General features: G+C 52.8%; 2 protein-coding genes across 2 annotated transcripts; one reads left to right on the forward strand and one right to left on the reverse strand.

Annotated features, from left to right (window-relative positions):
* Positions 1-14,869: 14,869 nt before the first annotated feature.
* On the reverse strand, positions 14,870-15,859 carry LOC309683955 (olfactory receptor 1E5-like; the record flags this gene model as incomplete). The annotated part of the gene is made up of 1 exon (XM_082499925.1): positions 14,870-15,859. One exon carries the CDS (start codon positions 15,857-15,859, stop codon positions 14,870-14,872), a length of 990 nt encoding a protein of 329 aa, XP_082356051.1.
* An 8,612-nt stretch (positions 15,860-24,471) lies between these two features.
* On the forward strand, positions 24,472-25,428 carry LOC309683956 (olfactory receptor 14A16-like; the record flags this gene model as incomplete). The annotated part of the gene is made up of 1 exon (XM_082499926.1): positions 24,472-25,428. The coding sequence occupies one exon, from the start codon at positions 24,472-24,474 to the stop codon at positions 25,426-25,428; it is 957 nt and encodes a 318-aa protein (XP_082356052.1).
* Positions 25,429-26,009: the final 581 nt, after the last annotated feature.

Raw genomic sequence — 26,009 nt, forward strand, 5'->3', positions numbered from 1 at the left:
TGTGGGGCTGGAGACACCCTGATGCTGCTCACCTAGACATCAACGTCGACAGCCACACGTCTCTGGCGCGCAAGGTCCACCGCCAGCTCAGCCACAGGAGGCTGGGGAGAAAGGGAGAGTTAGGGACACCCTTGGGTGTACTGGGGTGTACTGGGAGACAGGGGAAAGTGATGGGATCCTTGGGTAAGGTGCTTCTGGGGAGGAATGGGGTACATGAGTTTGTAGGGTGGTGCACAGAGAGCAGTGGGGGTCCTGGGGAAGGGGCCCACTTGGGTACTGGCTGTGTACTGGAGTATCCTGGGGTATCCTGGGGTGTAATGGGAGGAATGGGAATGCAATGGGGACCCTGGGGAAGGGGGCCTCCCTGGGAAAAGACTGGGGTGCAGAGGTGTTTTCTGGGGTGTCAGTGGGGTGTACAGGGGTATACTGGGATGCCCAGGATTGTCGTGGTCATAGGAGGGGAGGGTTGGGGGCAAGTAGAATTTGTGGTACCCACCTCAGACCTCTTTCCTATCCGGGATTTGAGTACCTTCTCCTGTAGAGAGACCATGAGACCTCACTGGTCACTAGAATGTCCTCGGTCCCAGCAAGGGATGGGCGGGCCAAATTGCCCTCCCATTCCCCAAGTCCATCCCACTACTTACATCAAGGCTAAGACTTCCACTTCCTTCCAAGAGTGCCTAGGGAAAGAGAGAAAAGGGGTGGTCTGGATTGGACCTTGGTGGGGCTGCGGGTGGGGCACGGATTTCCCCACTCCCCCCAGGCCCATAGCTTCCTCCTTCTCTGAGAGGGGAAATCCTTTCTGCTCCTTCCAGCTCCGTTCCTCCAAGTTTCACCTGGGATAGCTGTTCACACAGGGACCAGGGGTGGGGATGGAGATAAAGATAGTGTGGAGAATTCAGGGCCTCCCAAGAGGATGGGGGAGGGGAGGACCCAAAGACGAGGCACTGGGGTGAATTAGTGGACCCCAGAGGGACTGTGCTGGGGGTGTTGAATGGACAGCACTGTGTCGGATGCGAGTGAGGGGTAAAGGAATTGAAGTAGAGGGGATATGGGGAGTTCAAGCGAGGTGGTCGGTGGGGGCAGAAAGAGAGGACTGCTGAGGACCAAAAAAAGGGGATCGGGATGGTGTTTGGGAGTTGGGTTTGAAGGAAGGTGATCTGGGGACACTACCATAGTGGACAGGATGAAAGGCAAAAGAATGAGGGGAAAGACTGAAAGCAAGGCATTGGGAATGATAAAAGGAAGAGGATTTGGGGACTCTAGAAAGGACACTTAGGAGATCTAAGGAGGTGATGTCTGAGGGTCACAAAAGGATGGGATGCGGAGGCCCAAAAGGGGGAGATGTGGGGGCACCAAGATGAGAAAGTGGCAGGTGCCCTTAGAGGAGTTTGCAGTGGACTCTCCCAGGGAGGGGACAGGTCTGACCACTCATTGAGGAACTCAGGCTCTGGGCACCAGAAGGTTAATTGCAGGGGAAGCGGAGACAACAGACGAATTACGGGAGGCAGAAAGCTGCATTGCTTTGGGCTGGAGGTGCATGGGAGCCTGGAGGAGCTCCTTGCATGGGAAAGGGAGAGGCAAAGCTCACCACCAATGCTATTCTGAAGGAGAACTGATGTCCTGCCACCAGGACCCATCCTTAGCCTCGAGCCTCTCCACATGGCATTGGGGACTCACCTCAGCATTGTCCGGGGTGCACAGCAGGATGGTGAAGAGGAGGGCCACGCTGAACACTGCGACCTTCATCTTCCTCTGTGGTGTGGTGAGTCCTGGGTGAAGCTGGAGAAGGTGAGGGGCAGATTTATCCCTGCCCAGACTCCTCCTTGCCCCTCCCAGCCCCGAGAGCCCCCAGGGCAAAGCCAGGCTTGGCAGAGACACCAGCACTGGCAACAAGCCCAGCCCTGGGACAGAGTGACCCCCGCCTCCAGCACAGAGCCACCTTCCCCGGCATAACTCCAGCTTCCCGCCTGGGGCAGCTGCAGATGGAACTGCTCAGGCATCAGCGGGTGGTGAGGGCAGTGCGCCCCTGACAGCTGCACACCCTACGGAGGACAACTGAGGGCAAGGGCAATGGGGACAGCTGGGTGACTGGCATCTTCAGTCCCTGGAGGCAATGGGGAGCACTGGTGAATGCTGGGAACCCAGAGACGAGGGTTGAGCTGGGGGGAAGTGCTGAGGTGGTGTCAGTGTCCAGCTCCAGCCCACTCCATTCCCCTTGCACTGCAGGCCCCAAACTTGTACGGTTCCCAGCCGCGACCTCCCCAGAGCACAGAACAGAGGGGGAAATCCCGTGCCCTCCAGACAGCATGGGTCCCACTCTGCAGAGCCGCCCCCACACGGTGGGTCCCAGTGGCCCTGTCCCAAACAAGGCTCTGGCTACAGCCCTGTCCATGGCTGGGACTTGGCCACAGCTCTTGGCCCTTTTCCCCACAGAGTGTCCCTTCCATGCCCTCGTCCTTGGCCCAGGCCTTTGCCATCACTGAGCAGGATGTGGCTGTTCTGAGAAACACGATGAAGGAGGCCCTTGTGCCTGGGCAGCCACCCGTAGCTAATTGTGGGGACAGAGCTCTCCTGGCAAGAGGAGGGATGTTTGTCCCCACAGCATCACTGATAAGGTCTGTTTGCCCAGCGCCCATGGCACCAGGAGCCCCTTCAGCAAGCTTGGTGCTTCACCATAGGGCACAACTGGGGAGAGTTGGGGGGGATAAAGCATCCTGGATGCCGGGGCTCCCTCCAGCCCTGTCAGCGGGCAGAGCCCGCAGAGGAGAGCAGTGCCGGGGGCACCGGGGAGAAGCAGGTCCTGGGGCACCCCACACGCCTGGGGCTCCCTCGCTGCCCTTGGGACAGGCTGGAGCCCATAGGTGGGGGCAGTCCCGGGGGAGCAGCCTGACACCCGGGGTGTCGCTGTCCTTTGGGAAAGCCTGGCGGCAGGGGAGTCCTGCAGGAGCGGGGCTTAGAGCAGCCTGGGGGCTGGAGCTGTCTCCCCAGGGGCACTGCCTCCCTTTCCCTCTCCCCCCTGCCTGCCCTGCAGCTTTCCCCAGCTTTCCAGGGGGGTTTCCTTCACAGCACCCCTGGCCCACACATCAGCATCCCGGGGGCCCTGCACAGCACCCTCTGGCCAGTGTGGGGCAGGGGCAGTGTGCGGTTGTACACAAGTGGTTCAGCTCTCCCCTCTCAGTGGGGATGGCCGCTGGGTGAAGCTGCTGGCCTGGCTCGCATCAGCCAAGCAAGACCTTCTCCAGCAATGCGGTATCAATGCACCATTCTTTCCAGTTGTGACCCACACGGGATTGGCCATCACTGCTCTCTTCAAGGATGCAACTGCCCAAACAGCAGAGGGAATAGCTGGTGCCTCTGTCAGCAGGGACATCTTCCTAATGAAGATGGGCATATTTTGGATCAAGAAGCTCCGGCACGCCTGCTGTGCCTCCTGTAGATGCACACAACTGGAAGAAGAAAGAGACAAAAGGACAGATATTTATGGATTTTTGCATTCCAAGAAGACCACCATTTTTCCTCGTGGTGTGAGCTAGCACTGGGAGGCCAGTAAAGGTCTTAGTCAGGAGATGCAGCATGTATTCACTTGCCTCTTTGGGTAGCTGATGGTCAGAAGTAACCACATGGAATGACCAGCAAACCCACCAGCTGACATCCTCTGATTGTCATGTGCCACAGTAATTCAAGCTACCGCGCTGTGCTTCCCAATTGCCCTTCCAAAACCATCCAGCAGTCCATGTCACAGGTCTGAAAGTAAAAGAGTGCTCTATTTGAGTCCTCGTTCTGTGAGAGGGTGAGGCTAATTTATTTTTATGAGACACAAGCTGGAAATAAAAGGCTGGTGGTAAAAATCTGGTTTAGGTTTTGAAATCAGTGGGAGGTTTTCCTGAGTTTCAGTGAATCCAAGGTGTCACTGGTTTTGTTCCCGTGATGACACAGGCTCCTGTCAGGGCTTCAAAGAAACAAAAATGCACTGACAAGTGGTTCACGAGAACTGTGAATGGCTCAGATTCTTCCATGACATTCTATGTCATTTTTGAGGCTTATGGGTACAGTTCTATCTTTACGGGAGACTAAGTATCAATAAGAGATCTGTTGTGGATCAGCTGTGAAAAGATTTCAGGGAACTGACTTGAATATTTGCTTTGGAAATTGCCCAAAGAGCAGGCAGTCACCTGGAAGGTTTTCATCTTGACTGCTTCTGCTTTGTGTATTACTTATTAGAGAGCGAAGTGACCGAGTGTTGATTTATTTATCATCTTTAAATATGCTGTGATGTTCTTTGTGTTCTGAACTTATGTTGAAAAGAAGTGCTGAACTGTGCGCACTGTCATAATTGAGGAATATTGACTTAGGAGAGGTCAGGGCTGCCTTTGAGGTCAATGCAAATGAGGGGCAAACGCATTTGATGGGCACTTAACCTTAAAGGCGCTGTTCAGGAAGATCCCATCTGCTGGTTTAAGGAGATCTCAAGGACGCACATCAGTGGGACAGACAGAGGGTGAAGGTCCTGTTTCCCCCACAGTTAGGTTTTGCTTCCCATCCCCCCATATCCTCCAGTTCCCAGTGTCCCTTAGTGCCTGGGGAGGGTGGGGGGAAGGACAGGACTCAGCAGGGGGTCTCTGTCCTGCTGTCCTGCTTTGGGCTGGCATAGAAATAACAATAGATATGACCCCAGCGTGTTAGAGGGAACTTTTAATTGTTATATCTGTGTAACGGCTGCTTGTCACGATATTGACCTATATGTACTCGACCTTCGTTTATCTGCTCTGTGCCATGCTCCCTTTTGTGTTGTGGATGTTAAAGGCTGGTTTTGGCTTTTGTCCTTTGCTGTGCTCTGCAGCGCTTGGTGGTGTTTTCTCTGGGAGATTTACTGTAAAAGGACTCTCCTGAAGCTTAATGTGGTATTTGAGCTCTGCACTGATGCCATTTCTCTACTTTGGGAACCATCTCATGGAGACAATTAACAATTACACTTTCACCTTTGTCCTCCAAGAGGTTTTTGGGGGAGGACACACAGCATGGCACCCTCACCATCTTCTGCGTGGCAGATATTTTCTCCCTCATTACAATAGGTGTCTTCAATATCTTGAACACCCTTGGGTAGCCAAAATGCTGCTGGTGGTACTTCTCAAGAATACTCTCTCCCCTTTTTCTAAGGTTAACCAAGTACTTGGGAATATCAGGCAGGCCTCGAGGCAGTGTGGTTATGGGTGGCAAGAATGGTGGTCACCTTTGATGGTCTGGGACTTCAACCCAGAACAAAGGGTGCCCTGGTCCTGGCTGTGCCCAAGAGCCACAGCTTGTCGCGCCGTGCTGGGGCCTGGCCTGCGCCTACTGAGCTCTCTTCAGCACTGCTCAGCACCAGAGAGGGGCTCTGGATCTCAAGACGTGCAAACAGACACTGTGGCTGAACCAGAGACGCAGCCCTCAGCCAGATCAGTCTCCCCTCTAGCCGAGAAGGAACAACGGAAGCCGAGGTCAACTTGCGAGGTGTGCAAATGGATTTCAGCCATCATCCAGGAGAGCAAATTGTCAGCTGGTTGCTCCGATGCTGGGACACTGGGGCCACTAGTCAGAATGAGAGGGTAAGGATGCCCGGCAGCTCGGGGTGTCCTTGCCAGGGATAAGGCCGTTGTGCACATGCCAGCACCTTGTCTATAGTGAGCTGGACAGACGCGGAGGCACCAGCTGTGGAGGGACTGCCCAGCCAGCTGCAGGAATCGAAAGAGACTCTCGCTTGCTCCCTACAGGCCTGCGTCTCAGCTGTGGAGAAACTGTCCCAACAATTGCTCCAGCACTTAAAAAAGGATGTCTTCCTCTCTCATACTGACCAACATCTCAGCTATTAAGAGTCAGCCTTTTTCTGCTCAAGAGAGAGGGTACTGGTGGCACACACCCTGTGCCACCCTGTGGTTCTATCTGCGTGACCAGGAAAAGGACATGAGGAAGTGGGATGGTGTACCTACCGGGAGACTAGAAGTTTTGGTACAAGAAGTGCAAAAAACCCCAAAAAAGACAAAAGGCAATCCATTTCCTATTTATTTATTTATTTATTTTTATTGGCAATAGCCACGTGCCATGACAGTCCACAGGCGACAATATCGTACAAGCTGAAACTCCCTGGTCCGCTCTGTAAGCTGATCCAGCGACTGGAGAGCCAAGGAGTGATCTGCAAGACTTGCTCACCCTTTAATAGTCTCAAATGGCCACTGCAAAGATCAAACCAAGACTGGAGGCTAACTGTGGCCACTTTTGTGGCCTGAACAAAGTCACACCACCACTGAGTGCTGCCGCACCAGACATGATAGAATTCCAGTAGGAACTGGAGTCAAAGGCAGCCAAGGGCTATGCAACAATTGATACCACTGAGTTTCTTTCTTGATCTCTTTGGCAGCAGAGTGCAGGCCAGAGTTTGCTTTCACCTGGAGGAGTATCCCAAACGCCTGGAATCGACTGCCCCAGTGGTGGAAACACAGCCCCACCATCTGCCATGGTCTGATCCATACTGCACTACTGCGCTCCCCAGAGGAGCAGGGGCTGGAGCCCCTTCTCAGGACAGACTGCTTGCCAAGAAGCCACAGGCATGCGGGAAGCTCAGGAGGCTTTTTCTGGCACTTCACTCGGCATTTGTTTTGACATATGTGGTGCTTTTCTGTGACTATTCTTTCTGCACAGAATACCGTAAAAAGACAACCATTTCATAAAAGATGGTCATGAAGTCCCTGTTAAATTACAGGAAAGATCCCCATGAGCTGTGGAGGAAGACAGGGAGATTGTAATAAGCACCAGGAAGATCCAGAAAGGTCAAGATCCTGTCTGAAGAGTGAGTGGCTCTGAGCAGCAGTGATTGGCCTCGCGTAGGACTTGACTGGCTGCCAGGTGCCCACCGAGCTGTTCTGTCGCTCCCCCTCCTCAGCAGGACAGGGAGAAAATAAAATGAAAAGCTCATGGGTTGAGATAAGGACAGGGAGATCGCTCACCAGTTTCCATCACAGGCAAAACAGACTCGTAATTTATTGCCAATCAAACAGAGGAGGATAATGAGACAAAAGAACATCATCTAAAAACACATTCCCTCCACCCCTCCCTTCTTCCCAGCATCAGCCTTGCTCCTGACTGCTCTACGTCCTCTCCCAGAGTGATGCAGAAGGGTGGGGAATGGGGATTGTGTTCGTTCTGTATCACTTTGTTTGTGCCACTCGTTCCTCCTCATGCTCTTCCTCTGCTTCCTTCCAGAAGCCTCCTGCAGTGTGGGCTCTCCACAGCGTTGCAGCTTCCTTCAGGGCACATCCACCGGCTCTGCTATGCCATCCTCCACGGGCTGCAGGTGGATACGTGCTCCGCTCTGGATATCCACAGCCTCCATGGGCTGCAGGGGTCAGCCTGCCTCACCATGGTCTTCCCCACGGGCTGCAGAGGAATCTCTGCTCTGGCACCTGGAGCACCTCCTCCTCCTCCTTCTTCACTGACCTTGGTGACTGCAGAGTTCTTTCTCTCACATATTCTCACTCCCCTCTCTCAGCTGCTGCTGCGCAGCCATTTTTTACTCCTTCTTAAATATGTTATCAAAGAGGCACTACCACTGTTACTGATTTGCTCAGCTTCGGCCAGCGGTGGGTCTGTCTCATAGCCGCCTGGAACTGGCTCTGCCCAACGTGGGGGCAGCTTCTGGCATCTGCTCACAGACACCACCCTGGAGTGCCCCCCTACCAAAACCCTGCCACGTAAAGCCAATGCAGTGTGTCTGGGAAGGTGGGTCAGGGGATGTCAGTCAGTAACAAGGTGATGGCTGATGGCTTTAGCAAATCCTCACAAGCAGGCTTAAAGATCATCAACCAGGCTTGGGCATTCCTCTTGGTGAAACACATCAAGGTCTTTCGGAGCCACTTCAGCATTTAATTTTCCACCTGTAACCGGTGCCTCTGACTGCCTCTTTCACCAGCCCGCAGCGACCGTCTCCTTGTCAGGCCATGCCCTCCATGCTCTTTTCAGTGATGGCCCTCAGTGGGGCCTGCTGACATGCTCAGAAACTTGAAGGTTTGCTGCTGACTCTTTACTTCCATAGAAGCTTGTTCCACCTTTCAATAACTGCAGTTCAAACATTTGACACCAGAGGGCTCATAAACACCCAAAAAGCCCTAACAAGCCAAGTCTTGGGGCAGAGTTTTCCTGGAGTCCTCAGTTCTCATGTGGTTGATTAGAGAGATTTCAAGAGCCCACTCAAAGTGAAAAGAGTTGAATAATAAATAACAATAACAAAGCACTTGTTCTTTTTCTAGTTCTTTTCTTTTTTTTCTGATTACAGATTAAGTGAGGTCGGCAATCCATGACGGATGCTGTTCCTGAGTGCCTCCAAATGGACAGCCTTAGACCAATGGAAAAAAATATTTTTCTGTCAAGCACAGATCCCAAGGCCCACCTCAACACTCCCTTCTCGGACTCTCTCAGTCTTCCCTTTTTTTGCCTACTATGAGTCACATGGTGAATTCATGAACTCCCTCAATTCACAGAAGGAAGCAAAGAGACACAGTTAATGAAGTGCTCTACTTTGAGTAGCCAAACCTGCACTCATCCCAATGCATCAGGGATAAAGGATCCATTTCAAGTAGACTCTGCAGCACCTACACCAACTCCTGTTTAATTCCCTGCAGGGTAGGGTACAGGTGGCTCCTTTGCGGGTGGAGGCAGGGATGAGAGTCATCTCCTCTCATGTTGGAGAGCTGGGGTGCCATTGCCCAGGCTTCCTTTCCTACCCAAGGAAGAGAAACCAGTTGTCTCAACTGTCATGCTTTGACACAGCCTGTCTGGCGACCAGCTCCTGCTTCAGAAGTGCTCCTGTAGATCATGGATCACCGGGGGGTCCCAGTCCTATGTGGGGGCTTCAGTGCTGCAGCTCTTGCCCTTCTGTCTCTTCCTGGGCATCTACCTGGCTGCCCTCCTGGGCAACGGCCTCATCATCACTGCCATCGCCTGCGACCACTGTCTCCACATCCCCATGTACTTCTTCCTCCTCAACCTCTCCGTCCTCAACCTGGGCTGCATCTCCACCACTGTCCTAAAATCAATGGCCAATTCCCTCTGGGACACCAGGCCCATCTCCTACACGGGATGTGCTGCTCAAATTTTTTTAGATTCTCTTTCTAGTTGTAGCAGAGTATTTCATTCTCACTGTCATGGCCTGTGACCGCTACGTGGCCATCTGCAAACCCCTGCACTATGGGACACTCCGGGGCATCAGAGCTTGTGTCCACATGGCAGCAGCTGCCTGGGGCAGTGGGTTTCTCAATGCTCTGCTGCACACTGCACATACATTTTCAATACCTCTCTGCCACAGCAATGCTGTGGACCAGTACTTCTGTGAAACCCCCCAGATCCTCAAGCTCTCCTGCTCAGACTCCTGCCTCAGGGAAGCTGGGGTTTTGTTGGGTAGTGCTTTTCTTTAGTGCATCTTAGTGCATCCGGGAGGCTGAGAAGGAGATAGCTGGTTACAAGCACAGCCTGAAGTGGACCCACAGCACACGGCCAAACAGCCAAAACTTCCCACTCTGGCACACACAGAAGGGAGGGGCACCAGCGACACAGGGGAATGGAAGCTTGTTACTGCAAAGACCAGCAGGAGGAAGAGACTTCCCCCAAAACCTGAGGTGCCCTTGCAGAACCGCTTCACTGCTCTGCAGAGTGAAGAGGAAAAACCCACTGCATCAGGAGAGGCGCTGGAGCTGAGTAAGGCCACCCGATCTGCTCCCCGTGTAACAACCAGTGCAACTCAGAAAAGGCGACGGGTGATAGCAGTAGGTGACGCTCTTCTGAGAGGCACGGAGGCACCCATTCGCTGACCTGAGGCACTCTCTGGAGAGGTGTGCTGCTTAGCGGGGGCTCGTATCAGGGATGGCGCCGAGAGCAGTCCTCTGGCTGTTATCTGCTGCTGCTGTTTCACGTGGGCACCAGTGATGCATCCGGGAGCAGCCTGAAGACTACCAAGAAAGACTATAGAGCCATGGGAACAGTGGTCAGGGACTCTGGGGCGCAGGTGGTTGATTCATCCATCCTCCCAGTCAAAGAGAAGGGTTTGAAAGGTCCAGTCAAAGCTGGCCAGTCAATAAATGGCTACAGGACTGGTGCCACAGCCAGGGGTTTGGCTGCTTCGACCATGAGACTCACTTTGAGAAACCGGGTCCCCTGGGGCCTGATGGGGTCCACCTGTCAGGGAAGGGAAAGACCAGCTGCAGTGCATGGAGCTCCACCTGGGGATGGATAAGGAGCGGATCAAGAGCTTATGGTTCACGATTAAAGGGAGGGCAGGGACAGGTGACATTACAGTGGGGGTCTGACAGAGGCCACCCCACCAGGAAGACTGTACTGATGAGGCCCTCTATAGGCAGATTGGAGCAGCCTCACATTCACAAGCCCTGGTCCTCATGGGGGACTTCAGTCACCCTGATATCTGTGGGAGGGAGAATACAGCAGGGCATAAGCAATCCAGAAGGTTCCTGCAATGCGTCGATGACAACTTCCTTCTCCAAGTGACAGAGGAGCCAATGAGGAAAGGGACCATGCTGGACCTTGTTCTCACCAACATGGAGGGGCTGGTGGGGAATGTGAAGCTCAAGGGCAGCCTTGGCTGCAGTGATCATGAGATGGTGGAGTTGAAGAGCCTTAGGGCAGCGAGGAGGGCGCACAGTAAGCTCACTACCCTGGACTTCAGGAGAGCAGACTTGTGCCTCTTCAGGGATCTGCTTGGCAGAGTAGCATGGGATAAAGCCCCGGAGGGAAGAGGAGCCCAAGACAGCTGGCTAATATTTAAGGATCACCTCCTCCAAGCTCAGGAGCGATGCATCCCAACAAAGAGGAATTTGGGCAAAAATGCCAGGAGGCCTGCATGGGTGAACAAGGAGCTCCTGGGCAATCTCAAAGAGAAAAAGGAAGCCTACAGAGGGTGGAAGCAAGGGTAGGTAGCCTGGGAGGAATACAGAGAAATAGTCCGAGCAGCCAGGGATCAGGTTAGGAAAGCTAAAGCACGGATAGAGTTAAATCTGGCCAGGGGCGTCAAGGGCAACAAGAAAAGCTTCTATTGATATGTCAGTGACAAAAGGAAGATGATGGAAATTGTGGGCCCTCTCAGGAAGGAAACGGGAGACCAGGTAACGTGGGACATGGAGGAGGCTGAGGTACCCGATGACATTTTTTCCTCGGTGTTCACCGGCAGGGGGTCCAGCCACACGGCCCAAGTCACAGAAGGCAAAGGCAGGGACTGGGAGAATGAGGAACCATCCTCTGTAGGAGAAGACCAGGTTCGAGACCATCCGAGGAACCTGAAGCTGCACAAGTCCATGGGACCCCATGGGATTCATCTGTGCGTCCTGAGGGAACTGGCAGATGGTCTTCTACCAGCCCTATGCTTTCTCGACCCTCAAAAGGGAAAAGTCACAGTATCTCCCTGAGGAGCACACCTCTTGCATGCCTGTCTGAGCTCAGGCAGGGCTGGCACCAAGACAAGGGCTCCTGCGGCAGGGCAGCAGGAGCTGAGCTAGGAAAGTTTGATCTGATGACCCCCAGGTTCAAACCCCAACTTCAGCAATGCATTCCCCCTTGGCCTTTTGCAGAGCTGTCCTGTCTTCTTCCAGACTTCCCTGGTCCTTGTTTGTCCACCCTCCCCAGGCACAGAGCAGAGCTTCACGCAGGATGGGCACTGCTTGGGTGATGCAGAGGGTAGCAAGAAGGGCTTCAGTGAGAGTGTTGGAAACCAGAGGGCAGCAAAAAGTTGTGGTGGGACTGCTGAGTGGGGCAGGGTGCCTGGTGACCAAGGGGATGTGGAGAGTGTCAGTGAGCTGAATGATCCTATGCGACTCTAACTCATACAGACATGAAGAGTTTCCTCCAAGGGTGCTGAAGGTGCTGGTCAAAGTCGTTGTCTCTCTGCTTCTCTCATCCTGGGAAGGCCATGTCACTCAGGGAGGTTCCTGATGCTTGGCAGAAGGCAAACCTCCCACCCATCTTCATGAAGAGCCAAGAGGAAATTCAAGGAACTACAGTCTAGTCAGCCTGACCTACGTCCCCAGGAAGGTAATGGACCAAATATTCCTGGAAGCCATTCCCAAGACCTTGATGGTCAAGAATGGGATTAGGAACTGCCAGCATTACCTCAACTATGGCAAACTGTGCCTGACCAACCTGAATGCCTTTTACAACAACACGATGGGCCCTTGGGATGGGGGGTGATGTGGATGCAGTAGTCCTTGACGGCTTGGTGAAAGGGGCTGCCTGGGTGGAATATGTTTATCCAAGACAAATGCCATGTTCCCCTTGCCACTGCACTGGGACAACACTATGCAACAGGCCCGGCTGGGGATGACCGGCTGGAAGGCAGCTCTGCAAAGAGGGTGGGTGGACAGCAAGTGGGAGAGGAGGGAGCAGCGTGCCCTTAGGATTGGGAATGCCAACAGCATTCTGGGCTGCATTAGCAAATTCAGAGGCAGCAGGGAAAGGGCAGTGATGCTTTCCCTCTGGGAACCACATCAGGACTGCTGTGTCCAGTGTGTGGGTTTCCCACTGCCCCACATGGCCTCCAACACCACATGGACCAGGGTGCATTCAGGGCAGGAGAAATGTTACCCCCAAACAGTCCCCATCGCAGCCCTTTCTCCTTCTTCCCCAAGTAGTCCCCTGTTTGTTCCCCCCCACCAGTGCCTGCCCCTGCCCAACCCCAGCTGAATCCCACGTTGGTGTGTGCAGACAGCTCTGCTGCAGGGTCTGGCAGCATCTAGGCCAGGAGAGATTGCACAGGTCTGGCCATGCCCCCTGCAGGCACTGAGCCCAGCAGGAGGATGGAACTGGCCGTGCAGCAAAGGTCCCTCCCTGGGCCTGGGGTGTATGGCCAGAGGTGGAAGTGGTCAGGGTGCGGGGCTGGTTTGCTCCCCATTGCCCTGGGGCAGCTTCCCCAGGGTGTCCAGGGACTGTGGCACAGACCAGCTCATCTCTTGTCTACCTTTTGCACCTTGCTTCCTTCTCCATGAAACCTGGCTCTGTACGGTGATCACTCTTCTGAGTCTCCATTCACTGCCCACCCCAGGGAACGTGCACAATCCCCATCCTCTCCTCACCCCTCCAGACTCCTTTCCAGAGGAACGATAGATGCCATCAGCCCTGTCATACATGTGGCAGCCTAAAGAGCCAATGAGGAGCTCATGCAGCATCTCTGCAGCCCCTGCTCAGCAAGAAGGCAGCATTTAAAGCCAACATTTGTGTCTAATGGATCCCAGATGTACTGTGAACTTATCCCCACAGTCACAGGGAGAAGAGGAGAAAAGACACATGTACTGGTGAAGAAGCTGAGGAGGAGTCAGCATTGTGCCCTGGAGGCAAAGGCCATTGACATACTGGCTCCCATAGCACAGGCACTGAAAAAGTTGAGATCTGTGGAGAACCAGGGTGCAATGACCATCCCTGCCCTCGGTCCTGGATAAACTGGGTGGGGTGGGTTGGTCATGGCTGTCAGTGAAGCCTCACACAGCCGCTCCCTCACTGACTCATTCCTCACCCCAGTTGAATGGGGGCAGAGACTAGGAAGAGCAAAAGTCAGGAAAGTCATGGATGAAGATAAATATAGTTTAATACGCAAAGGAAATAAAAAGAAGAAAGAATAAAAAATAAATAAACAAGAAGATAATAAGAGATGCAAAGTCAAATACCACCTTCCACAAGTACACGAATGCCCAGGCAGTCCCCAAGCAATGGCTACCCACCCAAAACCACCTCCCCTCCAATTTTATTGCTGAGCATGATGCTATACGGCATTGCATATCTGTTTGGTCTGCTGTCCTTGCTGTGTCTCCTCCCAACTTCTTGTAAACTCTCAACCTACTCACTGTAAGAGCAGTGTGAGAATCAGAGACAGTCTGGATGCTGTGCAGACACTGTTCCCAAAAGCTAAAACAGGGGCGTGTTAACAACATGGTTTTGGTCCCCAATCCAAAACACAACACCTTATGGGCTGCTATGAAGAAAATGAGCTCCATCACAGCACGACCCCCTACTCTGGGTCAAAGCTTTCTAGTGGGGAAGGAGGGCTGAGGTGGAAAGCCTGATCCTCCACAAATGGAGGAGATGGGGCAAGGGAGTAGGTGTCCCAGTGAAGAGAGAAGACCTTGAGCTGGAGCCAGAGGAGCACAGCTGGAGCAGGGACTTGCTCATATCCCTGGGAAGAGGGGAAGGAAAGGTGGAGGGAGGGAGATGCAGGAGATCATCTTGTTTTAGCCCTCATAAAGAGGAACTGCTTGAATCACTCCAGCCGGAGAGGTGGAGAACCTATCTTTGCAGCAAGAGAAGCAAAGGCTTCTCACTCAGCTGCTGAGCTGCTGCATCCCCAGCTGGTACCTGAGACGGGCATGCAGCAGGGCCTGGCCAGTGGCAGGAGGAGATGTGCATGGCTGTAACCCATGTGAGCCACCCAATAGGAATGGCCCATTTTTCCTTGGCAGTGCAGTGAAGGTAGACCTTTGTTAGTGGCTGCCATGCGAGCCTCATGCTCCTGAAATATTCACCACTGGGGGGATGCGCACCACGTGACTACCATCCCCGGAACCCACAGTGAGAAAGATGGCCTCATAATGGCCCTTGTAAGTATTCACAAACTTGGGCAAATATCTTTTCTTGACCCTTCCAGAAAAGACAACCTTGACACTTCAGTACTTCCCACATGGTGTTTATTAACAAGGAAAATCAAACCCATGACATTTTCTAGACTGTTAATTAAACCATGATATTTCTTCCCAAAGACCTTTTGCTTTCTTCCCTTCACCACTCCACAAGCGGTCTCAGTGGCACGCACTTCTGAAGAGCCAGCCGGTATCCAGAGCTTTCAAAGGAGCTAGAAGTGTCTCTTGCCTGTGTCAACAAGGGACCATGAGCTCTGGGTGAGGACCAGGGCTTTCCTTATAATTTCTCTGAGTGCCTCCCTGACCTCCCTGTTCTGCAGGCTGTAGATGAGGGGGTTGACCAGGGGTGTGAGGATGGTGTAGAAAAAAGAGAACAGTTTATTAAGCTGCCTCAGAGGGGCTTTTCTAGGCACCATGTAGACAAGGATAAGGGTTCCATAGAAAATGGTGACGAGAGTGAGGTGAGAAGAGCAAGTGGAGAAGGCCTTTTTTCTACTGATGCTGGATGGGATCCTCAGGATGGCAGCTGTGATGCACACATAGGAGCCCAGTGTGAAAAGGAAGGGAAAAACTGCATCCAGGATGCCAAATATGAATGTAACAATTGTGACTGCTCTGGTGTCACTGCAGGCAAGCTCCAGCAATGGGGTAAAATCACAGAAGAAGTGGTCAATGGCCTTGGGGCCACAAAACTGCAACCGGGATAAGACAACTGTGACTACCACCAGCAGCAGTGATCCCCATAGCCAAGAGGCAGCTGCCAGGTGTACAGAGACCTTCCAGGTCATGAGGCTTGCATAGACCAAGGGCTGGCATATGGCCAAGTACCGATCATAGGCCATGGCCGCCAGCAGGTAATACTCAGTAGTGGCAAAGGAAGCAAAGAAGTAGAACTGAGCCAGGCAGCCGTGTGCAGAAATGCTGCTGTCCCCAGTCAGGAAGCTGGCCAGCAACCGAGGCAGGGTGGTGGAGCTGTAGCAGGTCTCCAAGCAGGACAGATTGCCCAGGAAGAAGTACATGGGGGTGTGCAGGTGCCGGTCTGCCACCACCAGCACAACGATGAGGATGTTCCCAACCATGGTGACTGAGTAGATCATAAGCAAGAGGAGAAAGAGCAGGTTCTGGACTGTGGGGACGTCACTTATTCCCAGCAGCACAAAATCCATGGATGATGTCCTGTTGTCCCTTTCTCCTTCTTCCATGTTGTTTTTCTTTCAGTTCCTCAGCTTCCACAGAGAGGTGCTACGACAGAGAAACACACTTTAGTGTTTACCTTCAACATTTTTTTGTGTAAGGCATTGTTCTCTTCACATGAGCTTTATGTGTTTCGTGCCTCACGAAAACAGAAAAAGAATGTTTTTCCTGATGGGTAAAGAACACTCATCCCAGCAGACCCTCTGGAGACTGCAGAGGTGAGCTGCCCAATGGAAGTTCTTCTTTCTCACTGTGAAATAGAACTATGATGTCCATTTGCTCACACAGAAACAGACTACTTTCATATGCCTGTGGGTATGCCCAGGAAGTCATAGAGTCACTGACTCATAAAATGGTTTAGGTTGGAAAGGACCTTGAAGATCATCAAATTGCACTATCGGTGTTGAGGACTGACATCCTACTGCTCTCAGGAAAGACAAAGTGTGCCAGAGAAAACAAACCCTACTCTCCAAAATAAACCAGTGTGTGATGCGTCATGGCAGACACCACCCTTCCCCCAAAGCAAGGGATGCGCACATCACAGGTGAGTGGCCACAGCTCTCTGAAACACTCCCATGAGGAGGAAAGGATTCCCACCCCACTCCTTCCCCACCACCCAACACAGGCAAATCCCCCCCATTGAGAAAGGGCAGGTCAGGAGATACTGCCTCAGATGACCAAGGCACTGTGCTGGGGGACTGCCAGAGAGCATGCTGAAAACCACATTGCGGGTCAAAATGCGGCATAAAAAGTGACAAGGAAGGGATCAAAAAAACCCCAAAATAGGGAAGGGGTTACTGGGAGACAACCAAGGCACATGGGAGAGGTTGTGCAGGGAGGAAGGATGGGAGGGCAAAAGAAGGCAAGTCCAGGCTCTCTTCAGTGGTTCCAAGAAGAAAGAACACATTGAAATACAGGAAATTGGAATTTAAAGATAGCGTGGTGAAATACTGGAAGAGCTGCCCAGAGAGGCTGCAGAGGTTTCATCCCTGTGGCTATTAAGAACTTGACTGGGCATGGTCCTGAGCCACCTGCCTCAGCTGACTCTGCTTTTAGGAAGCGGGGGCTGAACAGGCTGATATGCTGGGGTGGCTTCCAAGCCCAGCTGCTCTGTGACTCTGTGACTGGGAGCTGCCGGGCAGAACCTGTTGCTTCACATTTTTCCCTCATGAGCAGTGGTTCCTGAGGGGTTTGAGGATGCCTGCCTGCAGATCCCAGCCCAGCAGCAGGACTTCGGCATGGCCAGCTGTGCTTGAGGGGTTGCCTGGGCAAGCAGGACATTAAGCGGGGTGTCTGCAGGGTGCTGGGGCTGAGGTGGGATACGATCAGGGTCAGGGGCGTTGGCAATGCCAGGACATGCCTCAGCGCATGATTGGAGAAGGCTCATGCCCAACACACACAGATCTGTGCAACAGCAGTGCCCTCCAAGGGCCTCACACCCACCTCTTGGGCTGGAATGCACTTGTTCCAGCGGTGATAATCAAAGGAACTGTGCCGAGAGTTTGCCAAAAACTATTCAGAATGCCTGATACCCCCAGCCCTCTCCACTGCAGGGGAGTGACAAAGCTGAGGGCTGGAGAAAAAACCCCAACAACTACATGGTCATAATCATAATTCTGAGAGTGAGAAAAAATACAAAACCCAGCAACAATAACAACAAAAAAATAACCAAATCTTGAGACAATTGAAGTAGCCCTGTGAGGGATGAAGTGAAGGGCACAGGCAATGTGGCCCCACACAACCTGCCCAAATGCTCTCCCGCCTGCCCAGCTAAGGAGGGAGAGTGTCCCGGGGCTGTCCCTGGGATGTCACTGTGCAGAGCCGGGGGCCCGGGGGAGTCTGGTAGAAGGTGGAAGTTGGGGTGGGATGATATGAAGGAAAGGACGGGGCTGAAGCTCTCGTCATAATGCTCTCATTTATTCTTTTCAAAGACCCAGCAGTCTGACTAATAACACTCAGACCTAAACAGCCCCGCGCACACCCATCACAAACCTGCAGTCCTCATCATGAAGCACTGACATCAGCTCTGATGGATCATGGCAATGAAGTCCAAGTTCAGCGTCTTACCTTCTGCCTCTTCCCTACCATGACCTTCACTTCTTGGACCTCATTGCAAGCCCTGAACCAGGGCTCATTCCTTACTCTGCCCTTGCCCTCTTCTCCCAGCAGCTGCTAAGGTGAGTCTCCAGCAGCACCTGAAGGCTCCCTCATCTCTCAAGTCTGCCCGGGTTTATAGCAGAAAGGAGACTCTAAAGGTTCTCGCTGTGGCATGTCGCCCCTGAGGATTTGCAGAGAGTAGAACCAGTATAATTGGCTCCCTGGTGGGATGGAAGCTCTGAGGTGGTAGAAACTGCTTCAACAGCCCCAGGCACTGCTGACCCCCATGAAACATGATGTAATCTGAGGCAGGGAAACTGAACCAGGAGCTGCTCTGAATTTGGTGAGCAGGACAAGAAAATCCCCAGAAATTGCACTCACCTCAGTTCCCTTCAGATGACTGCATCAACTCACACAGCATGAGAAAGCCTCAGACCTTCTGAGGCAGAGGGACCTGCCTTGTTGGCAGCTGAAGGCAGCAGAGCGGTGGGTATGTCCTTCCAGACAGGTGTCCTCTCTCCTGCACAGGAGGTGCACAGGGGCCTCCCTTGCTCCTTTGCTAGCCAAGGGGAGCAAGTGGGCATGGCTCCTTCCAGTCCTGGTGGGCTTCTACTTTGGGAGAACCCTCTCCTGTTCCTCTGCCCTGGCTGGAAAGGCAGGAGAGGGAGGCCCAAAGGACACAGATGTTTGTGCTGTTGCTCCCATGGACATGAGATATTGAATCACAGTTTATCTTGGGAGCCTCACACTGAAAGGAAGGTGCTGGGGGTCCCAGTCCAAGCTGGGCACATTCAGTCCTCATACTGGTGGTGATGGTCCAGGAAGAGGGGGAACTCCTTTGCCAGCACAGTTTATGGCCTTTCTTTGGACAATCAATGCTTTTGGTACGTTTCTTTCTCCATGCAGAGACTGCACATACCCAAAGGCATCAGACGCAGCCCCAGGAGCCCATGCCCAGGCTATCCCATCCCATTTCTATTTGTTGGCTCCCACCTGTATGGTGTTTGCCCTCCAGCTGGAGCCCACCCTTCCCATCTAATCCAGCTGCCAGTGGAGCCCTCAGTGGGCTCCCTCAGCTCACTGCTTTGGAACCTTCACTGCACAGGCTGCACTCAGGCAATGGTGCATGGTGGCAACGGAGACAGCTTCTTTCCTGCTCCTGCCTCCCACCTGGCTGTCTCCTCTGCAGGAAAGCTCATCTGATGAGCTATGGGCCTGAGAACCTGCCATCTGCTCCCACTGAGCCAACCAGGTTCTTTGCCAGGAACGCTCTGATCACATGATGTATGGGAAGGAGAAGTTTTATTCGATCACAGCTGTTATTTGAGCTTAAGGTACTAATTTAAGGTGCCAGTTACTGTCTTTGAATGTAAGAACAGTCATTGGTTTGCTGTATCAAAATATATGACGTTCTTTGAAATGTTAGAAATACGTAGAAACATGTTATATGTATTTTTGATACTCCTTGAAATGTTATAGCAAATAATAAATATATACTCATGTGTATACATATATACATATAAAAAATTAATATACTTGTCTATGTTATATTCTTTGATCTGTTACCGGCCTCTCAATATTCACTGTCATTACCCGAGACATCCCCCACTGCCAGGGGTGAATACATGCACTGAGGTCAGCTCTGACCTGTCACACTCTTACAACTTCTTAAAGAGAGGTTCAGCCTTTACATAGCCAATCGTTGGACTAAGCCACACACACACCTCCTGGTTAGTCTGTCAGGGGCCCAGGAGCTGCAAAGCCAGTAGCTCCCCCCTCACCAAACTGTTTGTGCTGTTAAAACATTCCCATGGTTTTTGATCCACACCCACCATTAGATTATGTAGCTGATGGGAGGGATGGGGAGGGAGAAGGAGAGGCCTCCTGCTCCCCAGTTTTTCTTCGATAAACTACAGTTTTGTGCCCTTGCACATCACTACTGACATTCAAGACAGCAGCTCAACTCCCACCCTCACATGCACTCAGGATGAGGGATGTCACCGAGTGCTCACAGATGCTCAGATGGACTCGGGCTGTAGCACCAGCCTTTCCCATCTCCACGCTCAGAGATTTGGCTCTGGGAGATGCTACTCTCCATCCACTGCCAGTTGTTCTCCTGGGTTTCCGTCTCTTGGGCACATGGAAATGGGAGTCCTGGCTTGTGAAGACGAAGGCCACAGCGTACCTCAGACCTATCTACACCAACTCTTACGTAATTCAGCATGGGCCACACATGTCCTTCCTTTCTTCTTCAACTGCTCCTGAAGTAGGAAGAACTCATCATGGTACTTCTGAACAGCCTCCCAAGTGTCAGCTCTGTGGGGGCTCCAGCTTTCCTAAAACCAGACGTATTTTTAAATTCCTCCTTAGGTGTTAGTCTCTGCAGCCACATCCTGTGTGCTTCCTTTTTTCTATTGAGCTGCCCCATGAGTTTCCTGTTTCCCCAAGCTGCTCTCCTGAGACCTCTGCTTGTTTCCCTGATTATCAGTATAGTATGGTCAGTCCTGTACCTGAAAGGCACTGTCCTTGAAGACCAGCTGTACTGTGAGATCTGATGCCTTTCCATGCTGCTCACATGGCCTTCCCCACTACAAGTCCCCAGACGAGGCCAAAAGCTGCTCCTCTGAGTTCTGGCATCAGCACTCTTCTATTCTCCTTCCTTACTCTCCTTGCGAGGTGAGACGCCACCACTTTAAGGTAATGACAGCCGAGGATGACACTGGTTTCCACAACCATGACCTGCTCTTCCTTCTTTGTGAGCAACAGATTCACATGAGTGTCACCATAGTCGGCCCATTGGGCAGCTGTGCTATAAAGACCCACCTCCCGAGCTGTCACCATCCAGAAACCTCAACGATTGTCTGCACACTGTTGTGCTTCTTTTCCAGTGAACACCAGGTCATTACAGACCCCTTCGGGGGACACATAAGGATTGAGAAACTAAGGAAAATTATGCTCACACTTGGCACATAAGGCCATTTTGCAAGGTCATGAGCCCTCTGGTCTTCGTTTTCTCTCACAACAATGTCACCCTTACCAGCCTCTCCCCTTACCCTCAGCCATAAGGGCTCACTCCATTTGTCGGTCCCATAGAGGAGCTCCACATATCTAAGCATATCTCCTTCGCACTGACAGCTCTCCCCTCCTGATCTTTCCGGCCTGTCTCTCATCATCATCCTCTGCCCATTCATCACAGCAGCCCAGTCATGTGGGCTGTCCCAACACACCTCCGTTGTTATTCCCCTCAAGTGAATGAAGAGATGGCACGTGGGACTCCTCCTGCCTGTGCCCCAAGCTGAGGGCACCGGTGCATGTCTGGGCTGCAGCACCAGGGCTGAGAGTGGACTTGCCATGGGGAAACCTGCTACCAAGCCTCCAAGACCTCATGTGTGCACAGTCTTTGCTCCATGGCAGAGACACGCTGGAGTGGATGGCCGATGGCAATGTAAGGAAGAAATCAGGTGCCCACACAAAGAGTGAACTGTGCTTTCCCCGAAGCCAGAGAGAAACGGGGATGGGCTGTGCAGTCGGAGCAGAAGAGGAGCGTGGTGTCTCTGCAGGCCTGAGGGGCTGTGGTGGAGCAGAAGGGGATCTCAGGAAGGAAGAGATGATGTTGAAAATGTCCTTGGGTGTGGACACGCTGTGGTACAGGGAAACTGTGAAAATCATTGGCCTCATCCATGATTGTATCATCAAGGGGATGGTTAAATGATGGGGGAAACCCCATCAGGGTTTGAGAGGGAATGCACTCGAGTGGAGACCCTGGTGAGATGTGCTTTGTATTCATGCAGTTCCCTGCATCTACTGGGTAGGGAACAGGCACACCTTCTGTCACTGCAGTGGTGGGCTTCAGTCAGTAACCCAAAGGCACCAAAGCGCTCTGAGATGCACGCAATGACTCTGAATGGGGATGGGGTTCCTCTATAGGACCTGAGGTGTCTGTGTCAGCTGCGTGTAGTTGTGCTGGAGAGCCCTGGCATCTCACGCAGCACTTTCAGGACATGAAATTGAGATGCAGTTGCCCTGAATTCAGTTACGTAATAAAGAGATGCACATGAGACCATTGTCATTATACTCAAAGGACATGGAGATAATACAGCTGGTGGAGAACAGAAAGAGAGAGACTTCTCTCTCCCAACGGCACATGACCCCATCTGGTCAGCTGAAGACCTCTATAGGCTGTCCTGGACATAAGGAATTGTTACAGGTTCAGTTTTTGTACGTGTGGGCATCTGCTGTCATTTCAGTTGGCCAAAAGAATTTCCTACCAGCCCCAACAAAATGTCCCCAGACGCTGCCCTGTCTCTATGAACTGCTCCATTAGAGCTTTCAGCTTCCAGCATCCATGTTGGTCCCCTCTGGCACTTCACATGTCACCAGGGGTGTGTGTGTCTGAACAGCTCGCTCCTGGCCTCCACCTCCAGTAATTACAATGGGAGATGAAAGAAGGAACTCCCCTACAGGAGCCTATTTTGGGCACATCTGAGCTGAGGCAAGAGGAATCCCACCACCTGTGGGGTTGTGGCAGTCCTGGGAGGAGCTGAGTCCCCTTCCAGCCCCAGGACTACAAACCCAGAAGGAGGTGCCTTGACTGACTCAGCTGAATCCCTTCCCTCAGCAGGGTGAAGAAGATCTCTCCCTGGCACTGTCTGGGCGTCCTGTCTAATGATGAGATAAGGAAAGGTGATATTTAGAGCTAACTCTGTCTGTGAGAGGAGAAAGGAAACTGCTGGAAGTCAGAGTCTCTTCCCGGGTGAAGGAGGGAACATCAGCGATTGCTTCAGCCTCTTTCACAGGAGATTCCCCTGGAGCCCCAGGGACACCTCAAGGGAGCCCAGAGGGGGCACAGAAAGTGCCGCCTTGGGCTGGTCCTCTGCTGCTGAGCTGGGCCGGGCTCCTGGGATGGAGAGAGCTCACGGCAAGTGGGAGCGCTGCCGAGAGGCGGCTCTGCCCAGGAGCAGCTCCCCGGAATAGCACAGCAGGGCTGAGGCACTGCCTGCAGGCGCTGAAGAGGCACGAGAGAAGTGAGAGAGAGTTAAAGGCAGTGTGGATTTGGAGGATGTGAGAGTTCACTGGGGGAGAAATCTGCTCAGCGCTGAACACAGTAAGTCTCTGGCTGCCGGTCAATGAAAATGAGCGTAGATAGGATCTGGCGGGGCGGCGCTCAGAGTATTTGAGTGCGGAGAAGGACGCGCTCCAGAGCAGGGCTTCCCTGCTGCACCATCAGAGGGACGGGCATGCCGGCCGCCTTCTCCCGGGGACGGCTGCAGGGCTGTGCGGGTGGGTGTGCAGCCAAGGGTGCTCAGCTCTGTCCTGCTGAGCAGGGTCCCTGTGCCCCAGGGGCTGTGTGCCAGGGCAGGGACCCTGCCACCTGCCAGGGGCAGCACTCAGCCTGTCTGGGGAGCTCTTCATGGCACTGCGGGGAGAAGCTGCGGGTGGAAGGAGCGATCCCCAGCAGGGCAGGACAGGGCAGGATCTTTCTTCTGTCAAGAGGGTGCTGCGTGCGGCAGGGCTGCTCACACCCCCAGATCACACACAGGGTGTTCCTGAGGGGACTTTTCAAGACGAATATTTATGAGGGTAACCTGAAAGTGAAGGAGTCTGTGCTTTGACTTTTCTACTCTGGGTGGGCTGGGTGATGAAGGAAAATTCACCTTTCAGGTTTGGGTGGGGAACAGACACTCTTCAGCTGTTATGTTGACGGATGAAAAAGTCTCGGGGAAGCAACACAAACACCAACTTCCCTCTGCCTCAGCTTACAGAGAGCTCCAGCATCACCTCTGCAGGCTCTCCCTCACCTTGCATGCCTTTGCAGAGAACCCTGGTGATGCTGCTTCTTCCTTCCTTCCCCTCCTGTCTGTGCCGCCCTTGGGCTTCCCCTCAACTTGCCGGGGAGTGGGGTTTCAGCTGCAGCTCAGACACCGACCCTGTGGGTCCTGCCATGCAGATCTGCACTCTGTAAGTGAATCCTCCTTTCTCCACTGTCCTCTGTTTCTTTGGGGAAATGATATGACAGTGTGAACATGCTCCAGGTCAAACCAAGAGTGAATGTGCTCCAGGTCAAACCAAGCACAAAGGAGCCAGGAACAAGGCTGATGGACAGACCAGCTCTCCTCACTCTGCTCTAAGCCACAGGCAATGCTATTGCATCTCCCAGACACAGCGGTTCACTCAGACTGCAGGAAAGATGCTGACAGTTTCAGCTCTGAAATAATATTCCCCTGGTAATCTTATGATTATGAGTGGCTAAAATCTGACTTAAATTGTGAATGGGAAAGCTAAATCCCCACCTTGCCCCGTTGCAGAGTAGAACCGACTACTCTGGAGCGCACAGTGGAGCCTGAGCTCCTCGTGGCACACTCCAACAGCAACCAAAGGAGCTCCAGAAATGAAGCTGAACAAAGGTGCTACTAAGGAATAAGACAACTGGAGCGTTTCTATGAGAAATAATGAGTTATATTGCAAAATGTTTGTCCTAACCTGTCAATAACTTCTCTTCCTTGGGCAGCTCCCTGTGAAGCTGATGTCCAACAGCAGTTCCACCACTGAGTTCCTCCTGCTGGCATTCGCAGACACACGGGAGCTGCAGCTCTTGCACTTCTGGCTCTTCCTGGGCATCTACCTGGCTGCCCTCCTGGGCAACGGCCTCATCATCACTGCCATCGCCTGCGACCACCGCCTCCACACCCCCATGTACTTCTTCCTCCTCAACCTCTCCCTCCTCGACCTGGGCTGCATCTCCACCATTCTCCCAAAATCCATGGCCAATTCCCTCTGGAACACCAGGGACATTTCCTACTCAGGATGTGCTGCTCAAGTTTTTCTCTTTTCCTTTCTGATGTCAGCAGAGTATTTTCTTCTCACTGTCATGGCCTACGACCGCTACGTGGCCATCTGCAAACCCCTGCACTATGGGACCCTGATGGACAGCAGAGCTTGTGTCCACATGGCAGCAGCTGCCTGGGGCAGTGGCTTTCTCTATTCTCTAATGCACACAGCTAATACATTTTCACTACCACTTTGCCATGGCAATGCTATGGACCAGTTCTTCTGTGAAATCCCCCAGATCCTCAAGCTCTCCTGCTCAGATTTAAAACTCAGGGAAGCTGGGCTTCTGCTGGTCAGTGCTTTTCTTTTTTTTGGATGTTTTGTTTTCATTGTGTTGTCCTACGTGCAGATCTTCAGGTCCGTGCTGAGGATGCCTTCAGAGCAGGGACGGCACAAAGCCTTTTCCACGTGCCTCCCTCACCTGGCCGTGGTCTCCCTCTTCATCAGCACTTCATTTTTTGCTTACCTGAAGCCCCCCTCCATCTCCTCCTCATCTCTGGATTTAGTGGTGTCATTTCTGTACTCTGTGGTGCCTCCAGCAGTGAACCCCCTCATCTACAGCATGAGGAACCGGGAGCTCAAGGATGCCCTGAGGAAGTGGATTAGACATTTTTTCAGCAGCCATGAACTGCGTACCTTCCTCTGCAAATGATTCCCAGTGTGTCTTGTGATGGGCCAAGCCTTCCATTCCTTCCCCCTTTCTTCCTTCTTTTTGTCTTTTTTTCCCCTTGTGATGATCTTTTCTGAAAAGAAATTCTTTTACTCATCCTGTCGTGTTAAGTATCCACCTGTCTTGTGCGACCCAGAGACTTTGGGTAAAATAAGAGTCAGGCTATCTTTGTATTTAAAGAAAAAAATGAGGCAGCTGCAACTTCTTTTTGTGAGACCCACCATCAGCAGAGCATGAATGAGTGGGAAATGAAGAGACCTTTCTGGCTGCAGCAGCCTGGGGCAGGCCGCTCTGTCACCGGGGCAGCAGGAGCTGCCTGAGGATCCCCAGGGCCAGGGCTCTTGTACTGGCCTGGGGAGAGGGGGTGGCCCAGAGGGGCTGCCGACTTCTCCGAATAGCCTGGAGAGGAGGACACAGGGAGCCACTGACTGCCTTGTCCTTGTGCCACAGATGCCCCCATCTCTGGGGCTGGCCCTGCTCTGCCCCCCAGCAGCTGCTGTGCCCTCCCGAGGGGCTGGGGCTCTGCAGTGAGTTCCCAGAGCTCTGCAGCACCCTGGGGCAGG

This window comes from Vanellus vanellus (assembly GCF_965231255.1).
Source record: "Vanellus vanellus genome assembly, contig: HAP1_SCAFFOLD_35, whole genome shotgun sequence".
In the NCBI taxonomy this organism is placed as follows: Eukaryota; Metazoa; Chordata; class Aves; order Charadriiformes; family Charadriidae; genus Vanellus; species Vanellus vanellus.